The sequence below is a fragment of the Muntiacus reevesi genome, chromosome 13 (assembly GCF_963930625.1).
Source record: "Muntiacus reevesi chromosome 13, mMunRee1.1, whole genome shotgun sequence".
NCBI lineage: Eukaryota > Metazoa > Chordata > Mammalia > Artiodactyla > Cervidae > Muntiacus > Muntiacus reevesi.
The window spans coordinates 11,726,791-11,752,225 of NC_089261.1; the positions used below are offsets into that span (position 1 = coordinate 11,726,791).

A 25,435-nucleotide genomic window follows, 5' to 3' on the forward strand; every position below is an offset into this window, starting at 1 on the left:
ATTTTGAGGAAAAAAAATACAGAAAAATACATAAATTTATGTCCAATTATCCATGCTGTGTTTCTTGCCAGTCATTTTTTTCTTCAAAGTAAAATATAAAGTAAAGCAAAATTTCCTCTTTTTCACCACACTTTCTGCTGTTCTTTTCTTTCCCAGAAATAACTACTTTCTGAGTTTGGTATATTTCTAGTTCATTTTAAAAAGGGTACATATAATAAATAATGGAACATAAAAATAATAAAATGTAAACATTGTTATATATATGTCTGTGGTCTGTGTCATGAATAACACATGATGTGACTTGTGTACATTCTGAAATTTTCATCAATGGTGCATGCTAAGCACATCATTCCACTTTGTGCTTCTTTCATGCTCTCACATGTATATTTATGTATATATGCATTTTTTTTTTTTGGCTGCACAGCATGCCTTGCCAGATCTTGGTTCCCTGACCAGGTATCGAACCTGGGCCCCAGGAGTTAAAGCACCAAGTCCTAGCCACTATACCATCAGGGAATTCCTAATATCATGTTTTTGAGGTCCACCTGTGTTGCTTTATATTGATCTAGTCCATAACTGAAATATCTGTTTTTGTGTTATGTTCTTAAGGTTAGAGATAGGAAAGCTCATGTGCTAAAATAGAATCAGGTGGAGCTGGAGGAGAGACTTACTTGAAGTACCTTTTTTACACGGAAAAGATTGTCACCACAGATTAGAAGTAGATCATTGTTATTAACATTGTAGGGTACTTTTTTTGTACTTTGTTCCCATTTTCCTTTATCTTTGGATAAAGATAGTAATGTTTATATTTAACAGAGGCCTCATCAATAATGCTGTAGGGTCAGACTGAAAGATAAATATAGGTTAGTGGCTATCATTTTAGGATTACCAGACTTCTTGGGTCCGCAAAGATGATTATGAGTAACGAGGTATATTTAGTAGTTTGGAAAACCAAACGGAAAATCATCAGACTGTCTAGGCTAACTAAAATACCAAGTTTTAGAAACTTTTGGCCAGTGTGTTACATCAGTTCAGTGGGTTGACATATCAGCCATCTCATTTTGGAAACTCTGTCAGTTATATGTCTTTAAAATGATTTTTAAAGATACAATTATGTATAATATCTTAAAGTGTATAGTGAGACGAGTTTTGACAAGTATACTTATTAATGCAACCAATACTCCACAATCAAAATCTTGAATATTTCTTTCACCCTCAAAAGTCCCTTTGTGCTCCTTTCTAATCTTCCTCCTGTTAAGAGGTCAGCGATATTCTCTTTTCTCTCCCCATTGACTAGCTTATTTGATAGCAGCATATAAATGAAGTCATACAGTATATTTTCTTTTGTGTCTGACTTCTCCCTCGCTTTTTTTAAAAATTATCAAATGCTTCACAAATTTGCATGTCATCTTTGCGCAGGGGCCATGCTAATCTTCTCTGTACCATTCCAATTTTAGTATATGTGCTGCCAAAGTGAGCACTGGCTTCTTTGTCATAACCTAATGTTTTAGAGATTCACCTATGTTGTTTGTGTATATCAATGGTTCTGTGTCTCTCTTTGTAAATTCCTATATAATATTCCATTGTATGAGTATTTGTGTACATTTTGGCGATAAATATTTGATTTTTCTTCTACCACTTCTACCTCTTCTACCACAAAGAGGCTGCAATGAATATTCTTGAACCAATCTTTTGGTAGCCATGAAGTTTCATTTTTGGAGGGCAAAATACTTAGGAGCGGGTTTACTGAATTATAAGGTAAATGTATGTTTAATTCTAATGATACTCATCGTGATTAATTAGTGATGAGAAAAGAGATCGCCCCTTACCATACACAGAACGCTTTGTGTTGAAATGGTTGACTGTGTGGTTATTTTTCACTCAGTGTCTTTGTTTAAAAAAAGCATAAACTTGTACCTTCTTTGGGTTTGTTTCAATTAGGTGAAATCTGATAATGAATGTGAGATCCATATTTACTAGTATAGCTCTCTATTTGTCTTCCCCCCCACCTTTCTAATGGACTATTTTAGAAGAAATGGAGCTGTCACCCACATCAAGATTCAGAACACTGGTGATTACTATGACCTGTACGGAGGAGAGAAATTTGCCACTTTGGCTGAATTGGTCCAGTATTACATGGAACATCATGGGCAACTAAAAGAGAAGAATGGAGATGTTATTGAGCTCAAATATCCTCTGAACTGTGCCGATCCTACCTCTGAAAGGTCAGTTCTGTTTACATAACTGTGGAGCCTGCGTCTCTCCCGTGTTATAGGTGTGATGTGAATGCATCATGGGGGTTTGGCTTCTATCTGTTTCTTAATCTTAAAATCTTAAAAATCTCATAATCTTAAAAGTTTTACTAAAGTAACTGTGATAGGATAAGTTTACTCTCAGAGTGGCCTTTTCTTGCAAAAACTTCAGTCTCACTATTACTTAGAACTCATAGAAGTCTCAGACAGTTCCTGTATAGATTATACTTGGTACGTGCAATAATTTTAAGATTATTGAATTTGAATGTTACTGAACTTTGAGAGTTAGGAGAGGAAAACAAGTGCTAATGGAGACACCAAAACGGTAGCAGTTCCCTGTAGTAGCTCCTGACCAGCTATTCAGCAGTGCCACCAACAGATGTCAGTTTAAGCCCAGAAGTGGGAAAGCAGAGAACTCAGAGGGTTCAGATTGTTCATAAGCTCTTTGATGTTATATCCACGAATGTGTGGGAATGACCTTGCTTAGAGGGAATTGTATTATTTCTGAGATCTTTCCCTTGTTTTGGAACTAGGCTGATGAAAGCTGGGGCTTGACTTAATTGCATTGATTTTATTGGTTTTCTTCTGCATTCTCTGTCTCCTTTCTGACTCAGTACCAAATCAGGGTCTCTTATTTAGGTTTGTATATTTTCTGTCTTCAGATAGGTTTCTCCTGTTTATACCTTCATGTCATTGTTATTTTATGCTGATCATTTGTTGGCCAGCCAGATTATTAAGCAAAAGACTGTCAGCCAACTCTCTCCAGTTTATTTCTTAATTTTACTGTCTTTGGCTGAGAGTGGATGAAAAATATCTTGATAAACATACCTTCAGGGATGAGCGATTAGCACCACATGCGGATCATGCTTGTTTCCTCAAGAACCTGAGGGGAAAAGCCACATTATTAATATGACTATGTTAAGATATTTTCTATAGTAACTTAGAGTAGTATTTTCTCAAAGTCTGACCTCAGACCGCCTACATTAGGACTCTAATGTGCTAGTTAAAAATGCAGATTGCTGGGCCCCATTCTGACTTAGTGTATTGGTATCTCTGATTGTAAGGTATGAGAGTTCACATCGTTAGCCCAATCCTTTGCCTCTTCTCTAGGTCTCATGTGCATTAAAATTTGAAATGATAACCCAGCGGTTAGTCCAAATATGTGGACAGCAAACTTGGAGGCTCTTGAAGTATAAGTTGAAAATCTGGAAAAGTTTGGAATGTTTGAATTCATTTCTAACAAAGATCCTTTTTTTATGGAGTGTTTGCATGCCAAAGCAAGGGCAAACATTCAAATGATTCTCTGTTACTACCATAACTCTCTATTATAATTTCTTTAAATGACTGTGATTAAATAGTTGGTCATTTTAGGGCAGTGGAGAAATGACAGACTGCCTTTTTAAAAGATGAGGGATTTAAAAGAAAATAAAGATTGAGGATATTTGTGTTCAGATGCCTGTGGGCTCATTTAAGAAATTTAATGGTTACTCATAACATCTTTATCATTTTTCCTGCATGCTGGGGGTGCAGGTTCAGTCTTGAATGGGATGGATCAGTCTCTTGGATGAATGTGTCTATTTTAAATTGTTTTTGAGAGATCACTGTGGATGGTAGTTTTATAAAAGGATGTTGTGAACTCATTGCAGAACTCAATTGATTGTCATTTAAAAAAAAAAAATTAGGTGGTTTCATGGACACCTCTCTGGGAAAGAAGCAGAAAAATTATTAACCGAAAAAGGAAAACATGGTAGCTTTCTTGTGCGCGAGAGCCAGAGCCACCCTGGAGATTTTGTTCTTTCTGTCCGAACTGGAGATGACAAAGGGGAGAGCAATGATGCCAAGTCTAAAGTGACCCACGTCATGATCCGCTGTCAGGTAAAGCCCCAGCTGAACCATGAGTCTTCTGAAATGTCATCTTTGGGTGGTTTTTCTGTTGGGAGAAGACCAGCACCATTTCTTCCAAAGTCAGGTTTTCTTTGTTCACTTAGGTGAGGGCTTCTACACTGAGTACCTTGTTAATTATAACTGTTCCATCACTTCAGGGCTTTATTATATTACTTATTTCATGTGTTTCTTTAGCAAGTCACCTTCTGCCCTGTGATATCTTTTTTAATTTTTTTGTGAATGCACCACTTGGCTTGCAAAATCTTGAACCCTGGTCCTTGGCAGTGAAAGTATGGAGTTCTAACCACTGGACTGCCAGGGAATTCCCAGCCCCACAGTATCTCAATCTACTTGTACGTTGTTGTAGCTGGAATCTGACTTTGTCTGAATTTCTAAATCAGTGGCCTCAGCTCCTCCCTTGGGTTGGCATAGTATAGCCTGTGACTACATGTGATTTCATATCAGTTAAGGCTGGGAGAATTGAACTCACCATTTCTTGTTTTTAATGTGGTGGCTAGACCAGGTTGGGTTTTTGATCAACTACATCAAACTTTGTTTTGACATAGTTTCTTTTTTTTTTTTTTTAGTTTTAATTGGAGACTTATTACTTTACAATATTGTGGTGGTTTTTGCCATACATTCACATGAATCAGCCATGGGTGTACATGTGTTTCCCATCCTGACCCTCCCTCCCACCTCCCTCCCCATCCCATCCCTCAGGGTCATCCCAGTGCACCAGCCCTGAACACCCTGTCTCATGCATGGAACCTGGACTGGCGATCTATTTCACATATGATAATATACATTAACATAGTTTCTTAAATAGTAACTGTGTATTCACTTATTGCTTCAGTTTTTTAATAAGATTAAAAAAAAAACAGCTTTATTGAGATATAATTCACACACCATGAAATTCACTCTTTTCAGGGTGGATGATTTGGTAGGTTTTTTTTTTTTACTATATTCACAAATTATGCAGCCAATAACACTAATTCCAGAATATTCTCATCACTCTGAAAAGAAACCCTGTGTTCTTTACCAGTCACTCCCTATCTTTCCCCCTCCCCCCAACTCTTGGCAACCACTAATCTCTTCATTTCAATGGATTTGCCTATTTGGGGTATTTTATATAGATGGACTCACGTAATATGTGGCCTTTTGTGATAGACTTCTTTTACTTAGCATGTTTCTCAAGACTTATCCATATTGTAGCATGAGTAAACTCTCTGTTGTCAAACTTTCTGTCGTATGGGTGTATACCACATTTTGTTTATCCATTAAACAATTGATGGGCTTTTTGGCTATCGTGAATAATACATTTATGTACAAGTTTTCATGCTATTCTCTATTTGATGAGACATGATGTTCATATTTTCCTTTAATTTGTATAGTTTCCTTTATTGTACTGGCTGGTTTAAAGTTTTGTCTGGACAGTTTCTACTGAATGCTTACCTCCCATTCCCAAAACATGCTCCATACTTTCCTGTTTCTTTGCACGGCTCTAGTTTTTGTTGGAAACTAGACATTTTATTTTTTAAAGCTTTTTATTTTGTATTGGAGTATAGCCATTTAACAATGTTGTGATAGTTTCAGGTGGACAGCAAAATATTTTACTTATTAAAACAATTTCCCCCATGCCATATGGCTTGTGAGATCTAAGTTCCCCAACCAGGGATTGAATCTGGGCCCTCTGCGGTGGAAACTTGGAGTCCTAACCACTGGACTACCAGGAAATTGCTGGAAACAGACAGTTAAAGCGGTATAATGTGGCAGCTCTGGAAATCTGATGTCCTCCTTTCCCAGGGTTTGTTGTTGCTGCTTTTTATCGTTCCTGTAGTTGTTGCTGTTTGTATATTTATTGACTTTCCTGTATTCTTTGTCATGTGTGGCCACTGATGTCTCTGCTTGGTATGCATAGTGATCACTTGCTGGTTGGACAGAGATTTCCTTAAATGCCTTGAAACATTAAATCTCCCAGACTTTGCCAGCATGGCTGTGTGTGTGTGTGTGTGTGTGTGTGTGTGTGTGTGTGTGTGTTGGACAGAGATTTCCTTAAATGCTGTGTGTGTGTGTGTGTGTGTGTGTGTGTGTGTGTGTGTTTTGGGGCATGTCTGCCTTTAGTGTTCTGGTGGTAAAACTTAAAACTCAGCCCTAGCCTTCACTTCCTGCTTGCACATAACCTCAGAATCAGCCAGAGATAAAGATTAGAGCCTTTTTGGATCTTTCCTGAACTTCACATAGCCCTGCACATGCACATGTCCTTCTGGATTCTCAAGAATATGTTGGAGGTTTTCAGAGCCCGCTATGGAAGTTGCCTGGATTTTCCTTTTAAGTTTTTGCTCAGTTTCTTATAAAGCACTGACTGGTATTGCTGCCTTAGGCAGCTGTGATATTAAACAGTTGCTGCTGATTGTTTTGGGGAGATCCCCTAAAGGCAGGGCTAAATAGGCTCTAAGTCAGGTTCAAAGACAAGCTCTGAAAACAGGGAGCTGCTAAACAGATCAAATATTGATAATTCTCTGGGGATTGGTCTGGACAGCGTTCCAGTTTCATCTCGTCTACTCCAGTTGTGCTAAGCTGCTTTGTTTTCGCAGCTACTGCGGTTATGAAGCTGTTGGTTTTCAAGGCTACCAAGAAGTCGGGTGAGAGTTTCTGTACTTGAGTTGGGAAAAGCAGTCATTTAACATAAAGGTCAAAGTGTAATTTTTTTTTTTTTTTTTTTGTCATGAAAGGAACTGAAATATGATGTTGGTGGAGGAGAACGGTTTGACTCTTTAACAGACCTCGTGGAGCATTACAAAAAGAATCCTATGGTAGAAACATTGGGCACAGTACTACAACTCAAGCAGGTAAGCATATTGGAAAGCTAAACTCCACCTCCTTATACAATTAAAGAAGTCCTAACATAAAATATTCCAGATGGAAGTAGAATAGTGTCATAAACCTCCACGTACCCATCACCCAGCTTCAATTATATCAACTCATCAAGTCTTGTTTCATTTATTAGTCCAGTCATTACCTTCTTCCTTAGTATTTGTAAATGAATTCTAGACATTACATCATTTTCATGACTGTCTCCATATATAATTCAAAAGGCCTTATGGAGTTTTAAAGCAAAGTTTTGATAAAGTTTTCATTGTAAATCCAGCTTTGGTTATCTTTAGGTGATCATTGCTTTTCACTTGGGAGTTATGCTATTTTAAAACTCACTCATTACTTAGTGGCAAATGACATCATCTCTAACATGTGGTCTACTTATAAAGAAAAATAGGTTCAAATTTATATCAGCAGAGTAAAGTATGTGGAGATTCAAGAAAGAGGTATTTCCTGACTGAACAGAAAGGAAAGTGAAACTATTTGAAAACTTTTATTGTGAATACTGTGAACTTCCTGTCCTTGCTTTTATGAATGCCAACATCTTTTTTTTTTTTTTGGCATTGACACCTTTTTCTGCAATACTTTCTTCATTTTGCACTGACTGCTGAATTTGATTAGCCCCTCAACACAACTCGTATCAATGCTGCTGAAATAGAAAGTCGGGTTCGAGAACTAAGCAAATTAGCTGAGACCACAGATAAAGTCAAACAAGGCTTTTGGGAAGAATTTGAGGTAAGTTATGAAAAAAATTTTTTTGCATGATTTATTAAATCCTATTCTTAATGGAAGGGAAGTTAGTCTTGTGCTTGGGATTGGATCTCAAAGACTCCTCACTTGGATCTGTAGCTCTTCTTAATTTGGTCGCTGATTGACATGGAGCAAGTTGCTGAGGGGGCTTTTTCAAAAGAGTTGGCGTTATGTTCTAGGAGAAAGGAGTTGGCAGTTAATATTAAATGAATGAGCCATTTGGCTCATGGATTTGGCTCTTTTGGTCTGGACCGCTGGCAAAATCCCAGAAACTCAGAAGTACCTAATTCTTCGGAAGATTTCCAGCGTTGGCTGGGATCTTTAGGAAGAATATATAGCTTTACTGCAGCAAATAAGTAAAAGACAGTTAGCTCAAGGTGGCTTTAATCTGGGAGTTTATACCTTTTATAAGGTATAATCTGGAAGATTGTACCTTTTCAGAGATTAACTGATTTCTTCCCTGAAACCAGCTTGGGTAGGAGGATGTCCACAATGGGAATGGGCTGTGTTCCTGTTGCAGTGAAATATGTCACCATTGTAACCTTGTTGTCGCCCTTGTCATCCCTTTGACAGAAAACGTCCTTAAAAACGATTTTTTGTGTGTGTGTGTGCTTTATCTACCTTCAGAGTTACCTTTAAACAGCATGCCTAGTAACCAGCAGAAGCTCCATAAATGTTTGTTGAATGAGTATTTACATTTAGCTAATATTTGTTATTATATTATTGCTATTCTGTTTATGAGAATGATCATTCCATACTTTCTGTAGGACTTTAGGATTCATGAATATTTGTGGAATGAATGAACGAGTAAATGGCCACATGGAGTCCTTTTAACACCATATGTCAGATCACCTTGGCGAGATATTATTTCCATTTTACAGATGAGGGAGGAGCCTTCAGGCTCAGAGAGGCTAAGTAAATTGTCAGACTTTCTGTACCATGAATATTGATTGAATTGCAGCACTGAGGGTGGGTACGGAATAGAACAGTGATGGTCTTTGCTCAGTGTTCCTGACCAGGGACTTGACCTCATGTTTATTCCTTTATACCAGCATTGGGTTAGTCACCAAGGACACCCTGGTGAACAAGATGGACAAGGTTTTGTCTTTAAGGAGCTTTGAGTTGAGAGATGGATAAGTACAGAAATGAAAAACCTATTAAAAAAAAAAACTTTTTATTATGTAAAATTTCAAATATATACAAATGCAGAGAGAATCATCTGATTGTAACAGTATATACCTGTCACCCAACATTAACAATTATTGTTATCTGGCCAGTCTTTTTACACTCCACTTCACTTATAATGAAGATTCATCAAATAGTAGTCATTGTTCTCATTGTACTAGTTGTCTCTTGTTGTTGTTGTTGGATGCTTTTTCAAATAAGTTCCCCCTGGATCTCTGTTTTAAAATCTTAAGTCTCTCATGTGGGAGGCTCTAAGAACAGGCTAGCACCCCCATCCCCGCTTCTTTCTTTCTTGGCTGTGCTGCATGGCATGTGGGATCTTCGTTTCCCGACCAGGGATCCAACCCATGCACCCTGCATTGGGAGCACGGAGTCTTGACCACCTGACCACCAGGGAAGTCCCCTGTGTTTTTTGTAGGTTGGTCTATCTAGAAGCTTTGTCAGGTCCAGTTTTTCTTCGGCAGGACTGCATATATGTTGGTGTGTCAGGAGGCGCTTGTCACCAAAGACAAGATAAATGTTTGATTCTTTTGCTTTTTACTAAGTATTTTTCAAAATAGCTTTCTCCAAAAAAATCTTTTTTATCAATATGTGCTCATGGATTTTTAAAAACGTTTTGTACTTCTTTATTTTTCCTTTATTTCTGCATTGGTACCTTACATTTTAATTTTCTTTTTTTTTTTTTACATTTTAATTTTTTAAATTTATTTCTTTATGGCTGTGCTGGGGTCTTACACTGCTGTGCATGGTCTTTCTCTAGTTGTGACAAGCAGAGGCTACTCTCTAGTTGTGGTGCACAGGCTTCTCAGTGTAGTGGCTGCTCTTGCAGTGGAGACGGGCTCAAGATGCACGGACTTCAGTAGTTCTGGCTCACAGGCTGGAGGCTTAGTAGTTCTGGGCATATGGGCCTTATTGCTCCGCAGCTTGTGAGATCCTCCCAGACCAGGGATTGAACTGGTGTCCACTGCGTCGCAAAGCGGATTCTTAACCACTGGACTACCAGGGGAGCCCTACTCATGAATTTTTAACACATTCCGTGTGCGTCTGTTTACAGCATTCATTAGCATTTCTGTTGCTCAAGTTGTTTTAGCTTTGGCCACTGGGAGCTTCTGCAAGTGGCTTCTACTCCTTCCCGTACAACTCTAGTAGTTTTTGATAGACGCCTTGCTTTCTGGTTTAATAAGTTGTTACAGGTAATACATTTCCCATGTCAGAACTGGAATCAGTCATTTCTCCAAGGGGTGAGTTAGCTTCTCTCTTTGCTTCCTTCTTTCCCTTCCTTCTCTTCCTTCCTTTCTTGGGAAGTGGTATTTAGAGACTATAGTCCAGGAGCCAGGAGTACTTATTGCTATAAGCTTGGTTATTGCCTTCTCAATGGGGGGAGCTAGAAAAAGTTATTTTCTTGAAATAACTTACGAGTCCAGATGAAACTTCCAATTCAAATTTAGGTCTCAGGATTATAAGACTTCCACTACCTGCAATAATATGATTACTGAAAACAGTTTGTTTTCCTAGTTTTTATTTTTTAATCCTTAGGGTAGTTCCTTCAGAGAAAGAGAGTCAATTCATTTGTAATAGTTCTTCTCTATATGATTATTTTCTAACTGGATATACAGTTAGGTTGTTTCATTTTATATTTGAATTTCAGAAATTTCTCTCTATAAAATTTTATTTGTAATTATATAAAATACTACCTTTGATTCTAAAGTCAGATATAAAAAAATACATTCAAAGAAGTCTACCTTCTATTCCCAACTTTTCCTCCTTATATTTATAGCCTTTTAAAAAAAGTTGTAGCTTATCATTACCTTTCAAAAAGCATAAGCAAATGTGTATCTGTAATTTCATAATCTGTCCTTTCACGGATAAATAGTAGCATCATTTTACATACTTTTTTTCCCCTTTGTCTTTTTATTACATTGGAGTTCCACCCCACAATAGTGTCTACAGATAGTCTTCATTCATTTTTATTGCATAATGCTCCATTGTGGGGATGTACCATAGTTTATTCAGCCTATTGATAAGCATGTGGATAGTTTCCAAATGAAAGAAGATACAATGGATAACCTTGTGCATGCTTGTTTCTCTATTTTCGCGGATTATTGTTAATATTAACCTTTTTTTTTTTTGTATTCTGTGTTAACAACAACAAAAAAAGTGATGGTTGTTACTCATCTTTGTTCTTTTTTGGCCGTGCCACATGGCTTGCTAAATCTCAGTTCCCTGATCAGGGATTGAACTGGGCCACAGCAGTGAAAGCACTGAAACCTAAGCATAGACCCCCAGGAAACTCCCTACTCATCTTAAATCTTTATTATCTATCCTGCCTGATTTTCGTTAGCATATTTAAAGTCTGAAAAGTACTGTTTTTAATTAAAATTTAAAAATAGCAAACCTTTTTGGTAAATATGAGAGATAATTATAAGAAGTAAACAGTGAATTATTTTGTAATCTGGACACATTTTTCTGTTACACTGTAAAATAACTGGGGCAGTCATTTGCATCAGCCACTTTTCCTATGAAATTCGACCGCGTGTGCCTGCTTAGTCTGTCAGTCGTGTCTGACTCTTTGCAACCCCATGGACTGTACCCCGCCAGGCTCCTCTGTCCATGGGATTTTCCAGGTAAGAATGCTGGAGTGGGTTGCCATTTCTTTCTCCAGGGGATCTTCCTGACTCAGGGGTCAAACCTGTGTCTCTTGTGTCTCCTATATTGGCAGTCGCATTCTTACCACTGAGCCACCAGGGAAATTATAAAGTGACTATGAACTTTTTAAAAATTATAGCAGCCAATTGGGTATCTGGTGCAGTGGTGGATTTGTTAAGTTCACTTAGGCAATGCTTAAAGAAACTAAGTCCTTCCTGCCGCTTGTGGCAGTAGGGAGTTTTTCATGATCCCATTGGTAGGGTCAGAGTGAGAACTTAGAAGGAAAGTACCTAACCTGACTTTTCTGACCATGGAAAGAAGGTTGACTCAATGCTCACCTGATGGTTTCACTCCGTGACATCTCAAATTCAGTTCATCTTTTATACATTATTAACAACAAAATGAGGGAGAACTGAGTTGTCTTTCGGGGGAAATGGGAGAGAAACAAGATCATGTCTGAGCTCTCCTATGTCCTCTTCAGAGGTCAGGCTGGGGTGATGACTTGTCAGGCACTCAGTCAGGACATTATCGTTTCATCTAAGCTGAAGCTAGATCCAAACAGCTGGTGGCCTGCTTTCTAGATCTCCTATGTACCTGCTTCTTAAATCTAGTCAATTTTTAAAAAAAAATTGGCCTTTAAAGTTGGGGCCAGGGGGATAAGGCTGGGAACAGAGCGAACCGTTACAGAAGAATTTAGGTCTGTGGAAGCAGAGACTCATTAAAATCTAAGTCCTCTGAAGGTAAAGCTTGATCCAACAGCAGGGCGTTATTATTTTAGTGGTTGTACCTTAGTTTTTTCCCAGATGGTGATAAATTTGGGATCACTTCCTTCTTACTGTGTGTTCTGTGGTCTTCAAAGTCAACCAGGACTCTAAATTGCAGTGCCATTGAGAATTTAGCCCTGATAGGTACATTTTGTTTGTCTGTTTGCCTGGCTTCTGATTTTCTGTAAAACTCTGCGTGTTCTTTCAGCTATTTCTCCCCAGAAGACACTTACAAATTACTTCCAATTTTGACGCATCTTAAAATATACAAAGTCTCTTCCGAAACTCTTTGGTTCTTTCCTCCTTTGTTCCTGAAATAAGTTCAGATTGATGGTTTTCTTTTAGGTCATGTGGTGTGATCAAAATGTTGAAACCCAAGCTTTGATTTTTTTCCCTGTAGATTCTCCATCTTTTTTTCTTTCTCCCCTACGTTTTTTTTAAACTATGGTAAAATGAGATTGCCCTTTTCTGTAAACATCTTGTATCTCTTGCATATCTCTTTTCATGACTGCAAAGAGGTGAGCAATATTTCTAGATTTGGTGAAATGAGACTGACATTAAATAAATGAACAGGCAGGTTATGATCCTGCAGTTTTATCCCTGTGATGTGCAAGTGATCTGAAAAGTGAATTTACCCCTTGTGCATCATGTGTGAGAGCGAGCATGCTATGTTGCTTCAGTCGTGTCCGACTCTTTGTGACCTCATGGACTGTAGCCCACCAGGCTCCTCTGTCCATGGGATTCTCCAGGCAAGAATACTGGAGTGGGTTGCCATTTCCTCCTCTAGAGGATCTTCCTGACCCAGGGATCAAACCTGCATCTCTCACATCTCCTTCATTGGTTCAGTTCAGTTTAGTTGCTCAGTCATGTCCGACTCTTTGTGACCCCATGGACTGCAGCACGCCAGGCTTCCCTGTCCATCACCAACTCCTGGAGCTTGTTCAAACTCATTTTCATCGAGTCAGTGGTGCCATCCAACCATCTCATCTTCTGTTGCCCCTGCTCTCCTCCCGCCTTCAATCTTTGCCAGCATCAGTGTCTTTTCCAATGAGTCAGTTTTTCGCATCAGATGGCCAAAGTATTGGAGTTTCAGCTTCAGCATCAGTCCTTCCAATGAATATTCAGGAATGATTTCCTTTAGGATGGACTGGTTTGATCTCCTTGCAGTCCAAGGGACTCTCGAATCTTCTCCAACACAACAGCTCAAAAGCATGAATCCTGCATTGGTAGGTGGGTTCTTTACCACTAGCACCACCTGGGAAGCCCGTTATGTGTTATGGTTTTGTTCAAATGAAACTGTTGGTGAACAAATAGATACACTTCAGCCCTGCTGTTTTATGTCTACTGTGTGCATATTATCTAAGAAAATAGCCCAGGTGAGTCTGTGGGCCCAGCACAGACAGACAGTCCTCTCTGTTTGGTTTGCTCACTGTGGCCCCAGAATCCTGCAGAGCGCCTGGCAAACAGTAGGCGCAGCGTTTGTTTCTGCATTGTGTCAAGTGGGAGCTGTTTTCAGTATTGGCTTCAGACCCTTTGCTTATTTATATTCAATAGGGAGCAGCTCTCTGATGCTTAAAAAGTATGGGGGAATGTTCCAGGCTTTGCTTTGCCATGTCCCTCTTCATTCTCATGCACTTTTCATTTGGGGTCCCTGTTTGAGGCTTGGCGAATGCACACTGTAGTCCCTGCAGCCCCTCTCCACGCTTGCTTAAAACGATGTCATTCAGGATTGCAGTAATGAATTTCAGAAAGATTTCAGTTATGAACTTTCTGATTAAAAAAAAATACACACAGATAAACCCGGCACAACACCTTATTCACTGGGGTTCTGTTTTCCAAAGCACTTTAAAGCTTGTTTTCTTCAGTATTTTGGATTGTTTTCAAGGCCCATCCTCCTTCCGTTTTACACAAACCTCTCTTCCCTGTTGTGGTCTGAAGCTGTTCTCCGTTTGCATGGGCATTGCAGGCAGTTCGCTGACAGCCACACAGATGTCCTGGATTCTGCCAGCAACTCTGCCAGTCAGAGTGTCTCCAGAAGGAGCTTGTGCCTATCTTCAAACCCACAGTCCGGTTTGATTTCTTTAAAGTGATTACATCCGCTCAGGGGAGCTATAAATTCTCCTTGGAGGTGGTTAGGTTTTTATGGAGACAAGACTTTTAACTGCACCTCAAAGCTGTGCTTCGAATAATAATTCTTGCTGGTGATCTCTAGTGAAAATCTTCCGCTGGGTGACTAAGCAAACCCACGCTGAACAACAGCCCCCAACCAGGGCTCCAGCCTCGTGCTTAAAAATGCCCCAGGATGGCTGCCTTGAAGCTGTCATCAGGGTTTTCCATCCAGGCCCGCGCTCGCAGCTGCTACCTTCCTGCAGGCAGAGCATCACAGTGGCTAAGGGGGTCTATTCCACAAGCTTCATTCTGGAGAAATTCCTTCATTTCTTTTGAACTCTTTCTCTTTCAACCTCCCTTCCCCCCTGCTTTTGTTCTGCGCCTCTTCAGTGTCAGGTTTTTCTCTTTAGGAATGTTTTCATTTGCTGGAGCTGCCTGATGTCTTTACAGAGAATTGAAGAACCTAAGATACTTCCAGGTACTTTCACATCTCTGCCTAACCTTCCCCTTTACTTTTGAACATCCTTGGTGCTTTCTACACCTGTGGTTGTCCTTCTGTCTTCTCCATACAGGGGGCCTGTGTTGTGGCCTCCATTTCTTAGCCCCTTTCTTCCTTAACCTTGGAATGTGACAGTCCCCAGTACATTAAAGTAACACTTTCAGGAGACACCAGTGGCTTGCTTTCTTTCTTTTTTGGGGGGCTGTGTTTGGTCTTCATTGCAGCACACGGGCTCAGTAGTGCGGTGCATAGGCTCTCCAGTTGCAACACGCAGGCTTGGTTGCTTTGTAGCACATGGGAACTGGGATCTTAGTTTCCCAGCCAGGGATTGAACCCGTGTCCCCCACTTTGGAAGGCAGATTCTTAACCATTGGACCACCAGGGAGGTCCCACCAAAGACTTTCTTAATTGTGATTAAAAAAATAGTCTTTTCTCTGGCCTTTTTCTCCCGTGAGCCAGTCTTGAGACAGCTGTCCAGCCTCTCTTTCCCACCATCTTCTCATTTCTCTGATAGCAGCGTGTGCCTGGTGTATTCCTTCCTCCCATCGCCTGTGCCCTTCTTGCTGTTCACTGCTCTCTTTTCTGACCAGTTAACTCTGCTGGTTCTCCAAGATGTGGCCTGGGCTCTCTGCTCTTCGGGCTTTAAAATTGCTAGAACCATATTCATCCCAGTCCGATTACCCCTGAGTGGCATCCAGTCTCTGGTTTTACCTTTTGATTTGTGCCTTCCACACTTCTTGGCTTTCATGTCTCTTCAGATTCAAGCATTCACAACCAGACCTGTTATTTTATTTTCACCTTCAAACCAGCTATCCGTTTTTATGTCTCTGTCTCTGGTGGTTGTCCTGTATATTCTCTGACCCTGTATGCTGGAATCCTCGGAGCATCCCTTAACTGTCTTTCTCCTCTTTCTGTCATTGTCACGCACCAGGTCCGGTTCATTTTCCTTTCCTAGTTGTCTTTCTGTTTTTAGAGGAAGGAAGGAAGGAAGCAAGCCAGCATTTATGGTCTGTTTGGTGCTGCGCTGCAGGCTAAGGAAGTCATCTCATTATGTCCCCAGATCTTGTGAGGGAGGTAGATCTTGTGTCCCTGGACGCTCTGCGATCAGGGCAACTCCCCAGGACCACCCAGGCGGGCAGCGGCTGAAACACGAGTCTCACCTGGTGCCAGGGCTGGAGGTGCTCATCGCCCCACAGGACACCAGCTGCTCTTTTACTCTTGACCTCTGCCCTTCCATTCACCCTTTGTGCTCATCTGCTCCCAGCATTTCTCCTGTTACTCTTCTGCTCACAGACCTGCAGTGGCTCCTGATGTCCCACCAGAGGCATAGTATTTTCATTCTGAAGACGAAGCACTCGGGAGAAAGGGCAAAAACTGTCCCCAAGGATGTGGCGGGCAAACAGTTGGCTGTGGTTTGAACTTGCAGAACTTCTGACTCCAAGTCTGTTGTGCTGTGCTGATCAACTGTTGAAAATCTCGTGCCCAATTCGCAAAGCCCAACACCCCGCCTGACCTCATTCCCCACCACTGACAGCTCAGCTTCCACACTCTGACTATTTTCCTTCCCCCCAACTCTGAGGCCACTTGCTCTGGCCTCTTAAGCCACCTTTGCTCGCATCCCTACCGTGCTGGGATGTCTTCTCTTCTTCCTTGCACTCCTCTGTCTCTGCCTCACCCCTCACCTGCCTCAAGCCTCAGCTCCTCCCAGAAACCACCTTCCCTTCATTTTCATGAATCTCACTCCCAAAGTTCCACGCCACCTAATTCATTACACACTGAATGACAGATTATTAATGATGGATTTGTCTTGTGCTATGTGCAGCTGTTTCCTCTGTCAGATCCCGTTCTCCTCTGGGGACCGTGTCTTCTAAATGTGTTTTTCCACTTACTCTTCACCTTGTTGGAGGCAGGTGATGACTTGACTTACAACATACACCTGGAAAGGAACCAGATCTCAGGTTGGTTTTGTCTTTTCATGATGCTTTGTAAGTGCTTGTCCATTAGTGCGGACCTTCTGTGACCATGAGAGACTCCATCAGCCCCTTCATTTCTCGAGGTTGCCGTGGACTCATTCAAGACTAACTGCTCAGACTTCACCGTGAGGAAGTGGTAAAAGGCTGGGCAGCGTAGCATCTGGAAGTGGGGGCTTTCACCCGCTAGTGGCGCCTGGTAACATCACAGAGTTTGCAGTAAAGAGGGCAGAGTGAGAATTCCAGTGTTGCTCTTTTCAGAGGGCAGACACCAAAGGGAAACAGAAGTTCATTCAGACAGGGAAGAAGGGCTGCCCATGTGGAGCCTGCCCACATGGTTACCACTGTCTTATTATTCGTGGCCCCAAATCAGAGAGGCCATCAGCCCAGCAGCCCTTCTCAGCCTTCTCTCTCTCCTTCAGGAGGCCAGGCGTGCATAGGTAGTGGGAGAGTTAATAGCAACTTTTACATTTCTTTTTCTTTTTTACAATTTATAAAAACCTTCTTTTATTATTGAAGTTTTCGCACACCCTAAAGTTGAGAAAATAGGATGATGAACCTTCTTTTTTGCAATACTCAGCTGTAACACTTAGCAATACTTTGTTAATCTTGTTTCCTCCCCTGGTAGCTTTGTTTTTAAAAAATAAAGTAACTGCTGGGACTTCCCTGGTGGTCCAGTGGTTAAGAATCCTCCTTCCAGTGCAGGGGACGCAGGTTTGATCCCTGGTCAGGGAACTGTGATCCCACATGCCGTGTAGCAACTAAGCCCATGCGCTGCAACTAGAGAAGCCTGCGTGCCACAGCTAGAGAGTCGTGCGTCAGAACTGCTGATCCCGTGTGCTCTAGAAGTGGAGAAAGCCTGCACACCGCAGCAAAGGCTCAGCGCAGCCAAAAAATAAATAAAGTAACTGTACAACTTGGTCTGCCCCTAATGGTTAATGGCATTATTTTTTTCCCTCCTTAGCAATTAGTCCCGGTTGCTCAGAGCAGTGAGGACAAATGGTTCTCAGGCCATGTCCTGGCGCATGGGGCTGCCTGCCTCTGCCCATTCATTTGTTGTGTGTCTGTCTGTCTTTGAACCTGTTTTTCCACTTGCATTCATGACATTCTGTTCAAGAGCCAGTTTCAGTGGTCTTTAATCAGAGGGCTTTGGAAGTCTGTGAAGGGAGTGTTTTGGGGGGGTCTCTTTCGATCATCACAGAGCCTGGGGATGCTGCTACTTGCTTTTGGGCTGGAGACTGGCAGGGGTCCAGGTGTGGGGAGCATGGATGTTCAACAGCCACACATGTTAGGGGTGGTGTTGCCCTGTGAACACCTGTTTTGTCCACACTGGGTGTGCTGCTGGGCACTCCTAACGTATAGTGTGGATCAGGGGATTATCTTTCTCTTCATGGCTTTTATAAAGGCTTAACCATTTGATATAATCCCTTTGTTGATCAGCTTTGGCTCATATAATCAGGTGACTGTAGCTAGCCTCTGGTCCTTTTGGAGGGTTCATCCTTGGGTGCAAACCTTTTGGTTATTATTGCTTAGGAAAATGGGGTATCTTGCAACCTGTGCCCCAGCTTTATAGTCATGTTTTTTGTTATTGTTGGTTGCACATGGGCTTCTGTCTAGTTTTGTACTATCCTTTTAGCCGCCTGTCCCATGCCTTATCACTGACATCCTGCCGGCCCAGTGGATGGTGGGGACAGAAATGGTGACAGTCAGCTGCAGGTCCTTCACAGCTTTTGGTGACCTTGGGGGTGGCTGAGAGGGAGTTCATGGAAGATCAGCTTGGAATGGATTGTAACCTCCTGGGTGCAGGGCTTGTGGGAAAGTCCCCTGCCTCTTCCACCAGCCTGGTGCCTGGGAGGAAGCACCCCTTAGCAGGTGGGAGCTGATAATCTCAGGTGCAGTCGGGGATTCTCTGCTGGCAGAGCGCAGAAAGTCACAACTTCTGAGTTCTTTTTATGTTCAGCCTCACTCTAGAGGGATAGCAGCCGTCCACTGTGAGAAATGAATTGTGTTCAGGCAAGTGGGCCCCAGGCATAGTTGAGAATGGGCTGATGAAGTCTGAGGAGGGAGCAGGGCTGGAGTGGGCGACACACAGTTACTCAGTTCTAATCCATGACAGCTGTCAGTCGCCGGCAGTCAGCACCCGGCAAAGCCAGGGACACAGGGCCCCTGGGCCTGTCGTTTCTGGAAGACTCCAGGGCCCAAACTGTCTCAGCTTGTGTTCTGTTTAAACTTCATATCCGCATGGAAGAGACGGTTGGCAGCTTAATGCAGGATGAAGGAAGCCAGAGGCTGAGCCGAGTAGATGGTCCAGCCCGCACACACTGGGTATTGGTGAGGCTTTCCTCGGCCTGGAAGTCTGGATTATTCTAGCAAAGTGTTCTTGGTGTGTGAGGTGATTTTCGGCGGCCCCGTTGCAGTAAGTTTGAATTAGTGAATGAAGAAGGTCTTCGCCTTCTTTTTCTCTTTAACCCTTCTCCGTTGCCTTTGTCGTGACTCAGGAGAAGGCCTGTGCAGTTTTAATACGCCTCTAACGTCTACCTCTCGGCTTCCCTGGCGGCTCAGTGGTAAAGAGTCTGCCTGCCAGTGCAGGAGATGCAGGTTCGATCTCTGGGTCAGAAGTTTGCCTGGAGAAAGAAGTGGCTCCAGTATCCTCGCCTGGGAAATCCCATGAACCGAGGAGCCTGGCAGGCTACAGTCCATGGGTTTGCAGAAGAGTCAGACATGACTTAGTGACTGGACAGCAGCAACATCTATTTCTTAACACTTGCAGTATGCCTTTTTTTTTTTTTTTTAAATAAAGCCTCAGCTGTACCAGGGCTTCCCTGGTAGCTCAGCTGGTAAAGAATCAGCCTGCAATGCAGGAGACCCTGGTTCGATTCCTGGGTCGGGAAGATCTGCTGGAGAAGGGATAGGCTACCCACTCCAGTGTTCTGGCCTGGAGAATTCCATAGACGGTAAGGAGTCGCACACCACTAAGCAACTTTCCCTTTCAGGCATGCTATAATATCTAGGTAGGATTTGACAATATTTCATTTTTATTATATTCCTTCTTCTGGTTACCTTCATATGGCAAGTGATACTGGTTTTCTTATGTGCTAGTAATATGCAGTTTTCTTTTGAAATACGTCTTCTGAAGGGGAAAAAGTGGAGGTTAATTTAAGAAAACAACTGATATAATAGGCAGTGTACCGAGATGAGACAGCATCTTGAAGATGCTTTCCTTTCTTTGTTTTCATTTATCTTTTTGTTTTTGGCTGTGCTGTGCAGCTTGTGGGATCTTAGTTCCTTGAGCAGGGATTGAATCAGCACCTTCGGCAATGAAAGCTTGGAGTCCTAACTACTGGACCGTCAGGGACTTCCCTTAAATATGCTTTTCAGATGACTAAAGATTGGGAAATGCTGATCTCATATTTTGCCTCCAGTGGCTTTTCTTTATGTTGAAGGCCAAGTCAACAGTGTCAGCATGGGATGCTGAGTGTGGGGCCTGCAGTTCACGGCCATCACCAGTGATGGTTTGTGGTGTGTCTGTCTCCCCCCTCAACCCCCCTCCTGTATTTATTTGTCCATCCAGCAGATAGATTTTGAGGGCCTGCTTTGTGCTGGATGCTGAGCTGGTTACAGGCAAACAGGGGTGGTCCATGCTCTCTAATAGAAGAGACAGGTTGTAAAGACGTAGCGGGTATTCAGTGTGACGGGAGCACTAACGGAGGGCGATGCTTCAGACCAGTGCGGATATCGTGAGACACAGGAGTAGGTCAGGAGAGCTTCCCAGAGGAGGTGGCATTTGAGGTGGGTCCTAATGAATAACCAAAAAGTAACATTCAGAGGTACTCAAGGCAGAGAAAAGGAATTCTAGGCAGAGGCCATGAACAGGAACCATGAAGGCCCGAAGAAATACAGTGGGTTCAAGACACTTGGTGTGGCTGGAGTGTAGACAGTGCACCTTAACTCTTAAACCAACTCTGTGGGGTAGGTAATTAGGATTCGCCCTGCTTTATACCGGAGGACACTGAAGGACTGTCAGGATAGTGACCGGACCATCAGAAGCTGAGGTTAGAGGCAGGCTTCCATCCACTCAGAGAAAAGGTCTCCTGAGTTGTTCTGAGAAGCTTGCACTTGTCTCGAAGGCAGGGGGAGAAATTAAAGGTGATTAAACAGGGAGAGATGGATGAGATTTGCCTTTTCTAGAGCTTGCTCTGGCAGTGTGCCCTCCACAAGTGAAGCGTCACATGAAGTTTGTTCCATAAGTGAGCACTTGAATGCTTTCCTATCAAGTTCGTTTTGAATCAAGCCCCTAGTTATTTCCTAGCATGTAGCTTTTGTTGATGTTGTTTCTCTTCACTTGGCTAATGTTTGAGTGATTGATTCAGTTCATGGGGTTTGAACCTCACCTTACTGTCTAAAAATCAAGATCGAACTTTCTTCCTAACAGCAGTATCAGAGGATATGCCAGCTCCAAGAATGCAGATGGCTCTAATTACTGTATGTGAACTCACTGAAGAATTTTGAGTGACCATTTGATTGTCAGAGTTCTGTGTATGTTGTATTTTATTTCTGTCCAGGTTTCAGCTGGCTAAACATTTTGGTTTTGAGCTGTGTGTCAAGGCCGAATTATTGCATTTTGAAACCTAGAGTCAAATGGCAATTTAAACTCTTGACTTTCAAAACTGTCTATGAAATGCAGATAAATGAAATGGATATATAATAGGGCCACTGTGTTATGAAATACTGGCTCTGCCTTCCCTTGTAGAGAAATCTCTTAAGGGATCATCATTTTGGCATATATAAATATATTTTTAGTATGTAACACTTTTTTTTTCCTTTTTAGTCTGCCTTTCACTTTCTTGATTTGCCCATTTGTGATTTCCTATTCAAACGAGGTTTGTCTGAAACCATTGGTTCCTTGAAGAGGCACTTTTGGTGATTCTGAAAATGCTTCTTGAAAATGCTTCATTCAGCCTGGCTGTTCCACCTTCCTGTCTCTTTCTACAGCTGGTCTTCCTCTCCACTTCCTTACGACATTGGCAAGGAAGGGCCAATGTCTTCTTCCCTGGGGCCAGCCCCGCTGTGCCTGCCTGCTTTGTTTAGGCTCTTCTTTCCCTGGTTCCATTCCTCACCTCCTTTCCCTGCAGAGGTGTCCTTCCTGACCACTCGCTTCAGGGACCTGAGCGTTCTCCTCCTCCATCTCTCTCCAGGGAGACGGAGGGGTGCCCCCTCCCCTCAGAGAACAGGGGAGCGGGTGTCTGTGCAGATGCAGGCTTGGCTGCCCAGGGCACTGATGTAGGTTTGGGGCACAGGAGGACTCGAAAGCTTTGCTAGCAAAGATTGCATGCCCACAGTAAACCACTTTTAGCGTCCGCCAGAATGCAGATTTGAGAACTGACTTTCAGCTTGCTCTGAATTCATCAATGGTTAAAGTAGGCAGATTACAAAGTCCTCAAGAACTCGGATCACATCTCCTATTTGAGCACTGTATACCAACGTTCACTGGCTTTCATTCTTAATAACTTATTTTTAAAGGTTGCTCTCTTTTCAGGGTGGGGGCACACTGGGCGACTTGGGGGATCTTGTCTTAGTTCCCCAACCAGGGAATGAACCCAGGACCTCAGCAGTGAGAGTGAGGAGTCCTAACCTCTGGACTGACAGGAAATTCTCAAAGTTTCTCTTCTTATAAATATTTATTGTAGAAAATTTAGGCAAAAAACGAGCAAAACAAAAGATAATCTTACTGCTGAAAATAAAAAAGCCCCATACTTTTTTGGTGTACAGACTTCTGCCATTTCTTACATACATAGGTGCACACAGACATAAGGGCTTATGTAAGGCCCTGTTTGGAAAATTTGACCTTCTTTTTAGTTAATACTCACTCTGATCATCTTTCCAAGGCATTAGATATTCTCCTAGGATAGCTCTTAAATGTCTGTAGAACATCCTTTGTTTGAATGAATGAAAGTGTTTATTTTGGCAGCTCTTTCAGTGTCTCTGCCCCTCTTGATGTAGCATTAAGGTGAGCATTCTTATAGCTGTTGCCCACGACTCTTGAACATTTCCTGGGATAAATCCCCTAAAGCAGAACCGCTCAGTCAGGCTTTTTTGGGGAAGCTTTTGACGCATAATAATATTTACTTTTGTTTCTCTCCAGACACTACAACAACAGGAGTGTAAACTTCTCTATAGCCGAAAAGAGGGTCAGAGGCAAGAAAATAAAAACAAAAATAGATATAAGAACATCCTGCCCTGTAAGTACCAATCTCCATAATAGCCACTCTTGGAGGTTTTTATCCCCAGTGTCTCTGTCACTTCTCTGGGGAGGTGGGGCATGTGCTTTTTCAGCAGATCCAAGGCCTTAACTTCTTTTAGTTGTGAGTAGTTTCCAAAGTAGTCAGCTGTGGTGGAGACGGATGGCCTCGTTCATCGAGTTCCTGTGATGCTGCTTCTTACAGAGTGAAATTAGAGTGTGGTTGTTTCCTTCTGTTAATTTAGACTGCCCAGGAGAGATCATGTCAAGGCTTGCTCTCTCCCAGGGTCTCACCTTCAGCCTCAGGGGTTCCAGGCTTGTGCCCTTGCTCTGCAGTCCCTGGTTCTTGGGTCTGTGTGGGAAAACTGATACTGGAGCCCCCAGAGTCACTACTCTTAGCTCCAGGCTCTAATGCGGGGTCTCCAGAGTGGGCCAGGAAGAAACATTTAGAACTTCTCTTGATTTATATTGTTTATCCAAAAAAAAGAGAGAAAAAGAAAAAAAATTAAATCAGATGTGCAGCTTGATAGAAGAGTGTGTATAATGTATTTAATAAGCCTTGTTTGTATCTATAATATTAGAGAAGGAAATGGCAACCCACTCCAGTGTTCTTGCCTGGAGAATCCCAGGAATGGGGAAGCCTGGTGGGCTGCCGTCTATGGGATCACACAGAGTTGGACACGACTGAGGTGACTTAGCAGCAGCAGCAGCAGTATCTATAATTGGATTGGCCAGAAAGTTTGTTAGAGCTTCCCACATTTTGAGCATACAGAAGAACCCAAATGAACTTTTTGGCCCACTCAATATGTATACATTTCAATGTCCAAAAACTTTATTATTAAGTTTAATAATAAACTTAATATTTAAGAGCATGATCAGATTGGAGAGCCTTGCTGTAATGTCTCATCAGGTCAGAGCTACTTTGTTATATATTGTAAACCCATCCCGTGTGTGTGTGTGTGTGTGTGTGTGTGTGTGTGTGTGTGTGTGTGTGTGTGTGTGTGTGTGTGTGTGTGTGTGTGTAGCGTAGTCTTCCTCTTTCTGTGTTCATATGGTGTATATGAATATCACATCCATATAGACGTGTGTAAGTGAGGATGGGAGACAGTGGAGGCTCTTCTAATACCGAGGAGAGAAAAAGAGGAATTTGCAGGGAATCATTCTGAACCACAGCATGGTCCTAATGACCTTGGGGAAGCATTATCCTCTTTACGTCTTAAGTTTTCATTTCTGCTCAGGAGGTCTGAATGGTGCTCATTAGTAAGATGTGAGCATGTAGAGAAAGATGACAGGAACAGTGGTATGCAGTACTAAACAGAATATTACTGTCCTTTCCTCCCATAAAAATCCTAATCAGATGTTTCTTCTGATTAGCATCATATTCTTTAAAGATGGGAAATCTGAAACAAAAGAATAGTGTTAAGACTTATGACTTTATTACTAATTCCCAGTGTAAAATGTGTTGCTTAGGAAGCACACTCAGATTTTTATATAAGTAAAAAGTACATATAAGAATTTGTACAGAATTTGGTCAGTAGATACTATTGTCAGACTCTTGTTGTCTGGATACTGTATTTAATTCTACTTCATTTTTTAAGAATCCTTTTTGTTACAGAAAGTTTAAAGTATATTTGAAAGTAGACAAAATATTATACACAACCCACACATGCCTAGCTACCAGCTCCACCAATTGTCAGCTTGCGCCCAATCTTGATTCATTTCTATTCTTTTTTTTCCCTAAATATTTATTTATTTTGGCTGTGACAGGTCTTAGTTGCAGCACATGGGATCTTTAGTTGCAGCATACAATCTCTTAGTTGTGGCATGTGGGATCTAGCTCCCTGACCAGGGATTGAACCTGGGCCCCCTGCATTGGGAACATGGAGTCTTAGCCACTGGACCATCAGGGAAGTCCCAATTTATCTGTATTCTGGTACATGTCTCTTCTTTCCCTGAATTATTGTGAAGCAAATCTCAGACATACATCACTTACCTATACTTTTCCTTTAAAAAAACAACAGCAACAAGAAAGCAAAAAACCTTTTGTTTTGAAATAATTTTAGACTCACAAGAAGTTACAAAAATATGTAGAGGGTTCCTGTGTACCGTTGTTTTCCCCAGCTTCTCCCAATGATAATATCCTCTATATCAACAATATACTATTAAAACCTGGGAATTAGCATTGCTGCCTTATACTCCTTAAGGAAAGCATTTTTGGGCATCATATTCAGATTATCATGCTCATGTTGGATTTAGTTTTTTAT

General features: G+C 41.8%; 1 protein-coding gene and 1 non-coding gene across 5 annotated transcripts in view; one reads left to right on the top strand and one right to left on the bottom strand.

Annotated features, from left to right (window-relative positions):
• Positions 1-25,435, top strand: part of PTPN11 (protein tyrosine phosphatase non-receptor type 11) — a 65,028-nt gene that overhangs the window by 20,893 nt on the left and 18,700 nt on the right. For 2 of the 4 annotated variants that reach the window (XM_065903754.1, XM_065903756.1), the window contains exons 3-7: positions 2,031-2,225; positions 3,935-4,127; positions 6,869-6,985; positions 7,632-7,745; positions 23,076-23,172. In XM_065903754.1, coding sequence (XP_065759826.1) covers positions 2,031-2,225; positions 3,935-4,127; positions 6,869-6,985; positions 7,632-7,745; positions 23,076-23,172 — 716 coding nt within the window. The remainder of the gene's footprint in view (positions 1-2,030; positions 2,226-3,934; positions 4,128-6,868; positions 6,986-7,631; positions 7,746-23,075; positions 23,173-25,435) is intronic. The other 2 variants (XM_065903755.1, XM_065903757.1) reach the window with 1 other exon arrangement.
• LOC136146250 (U6 spliceosomal RNA) lies at positions 1,375-1,481 on the bottom strand. Its single transcript, XR_010658967.1, has one exon. It is a non-coding gene; the product is annotated as a U6 spliceosomal RNA (small nuclear RNA).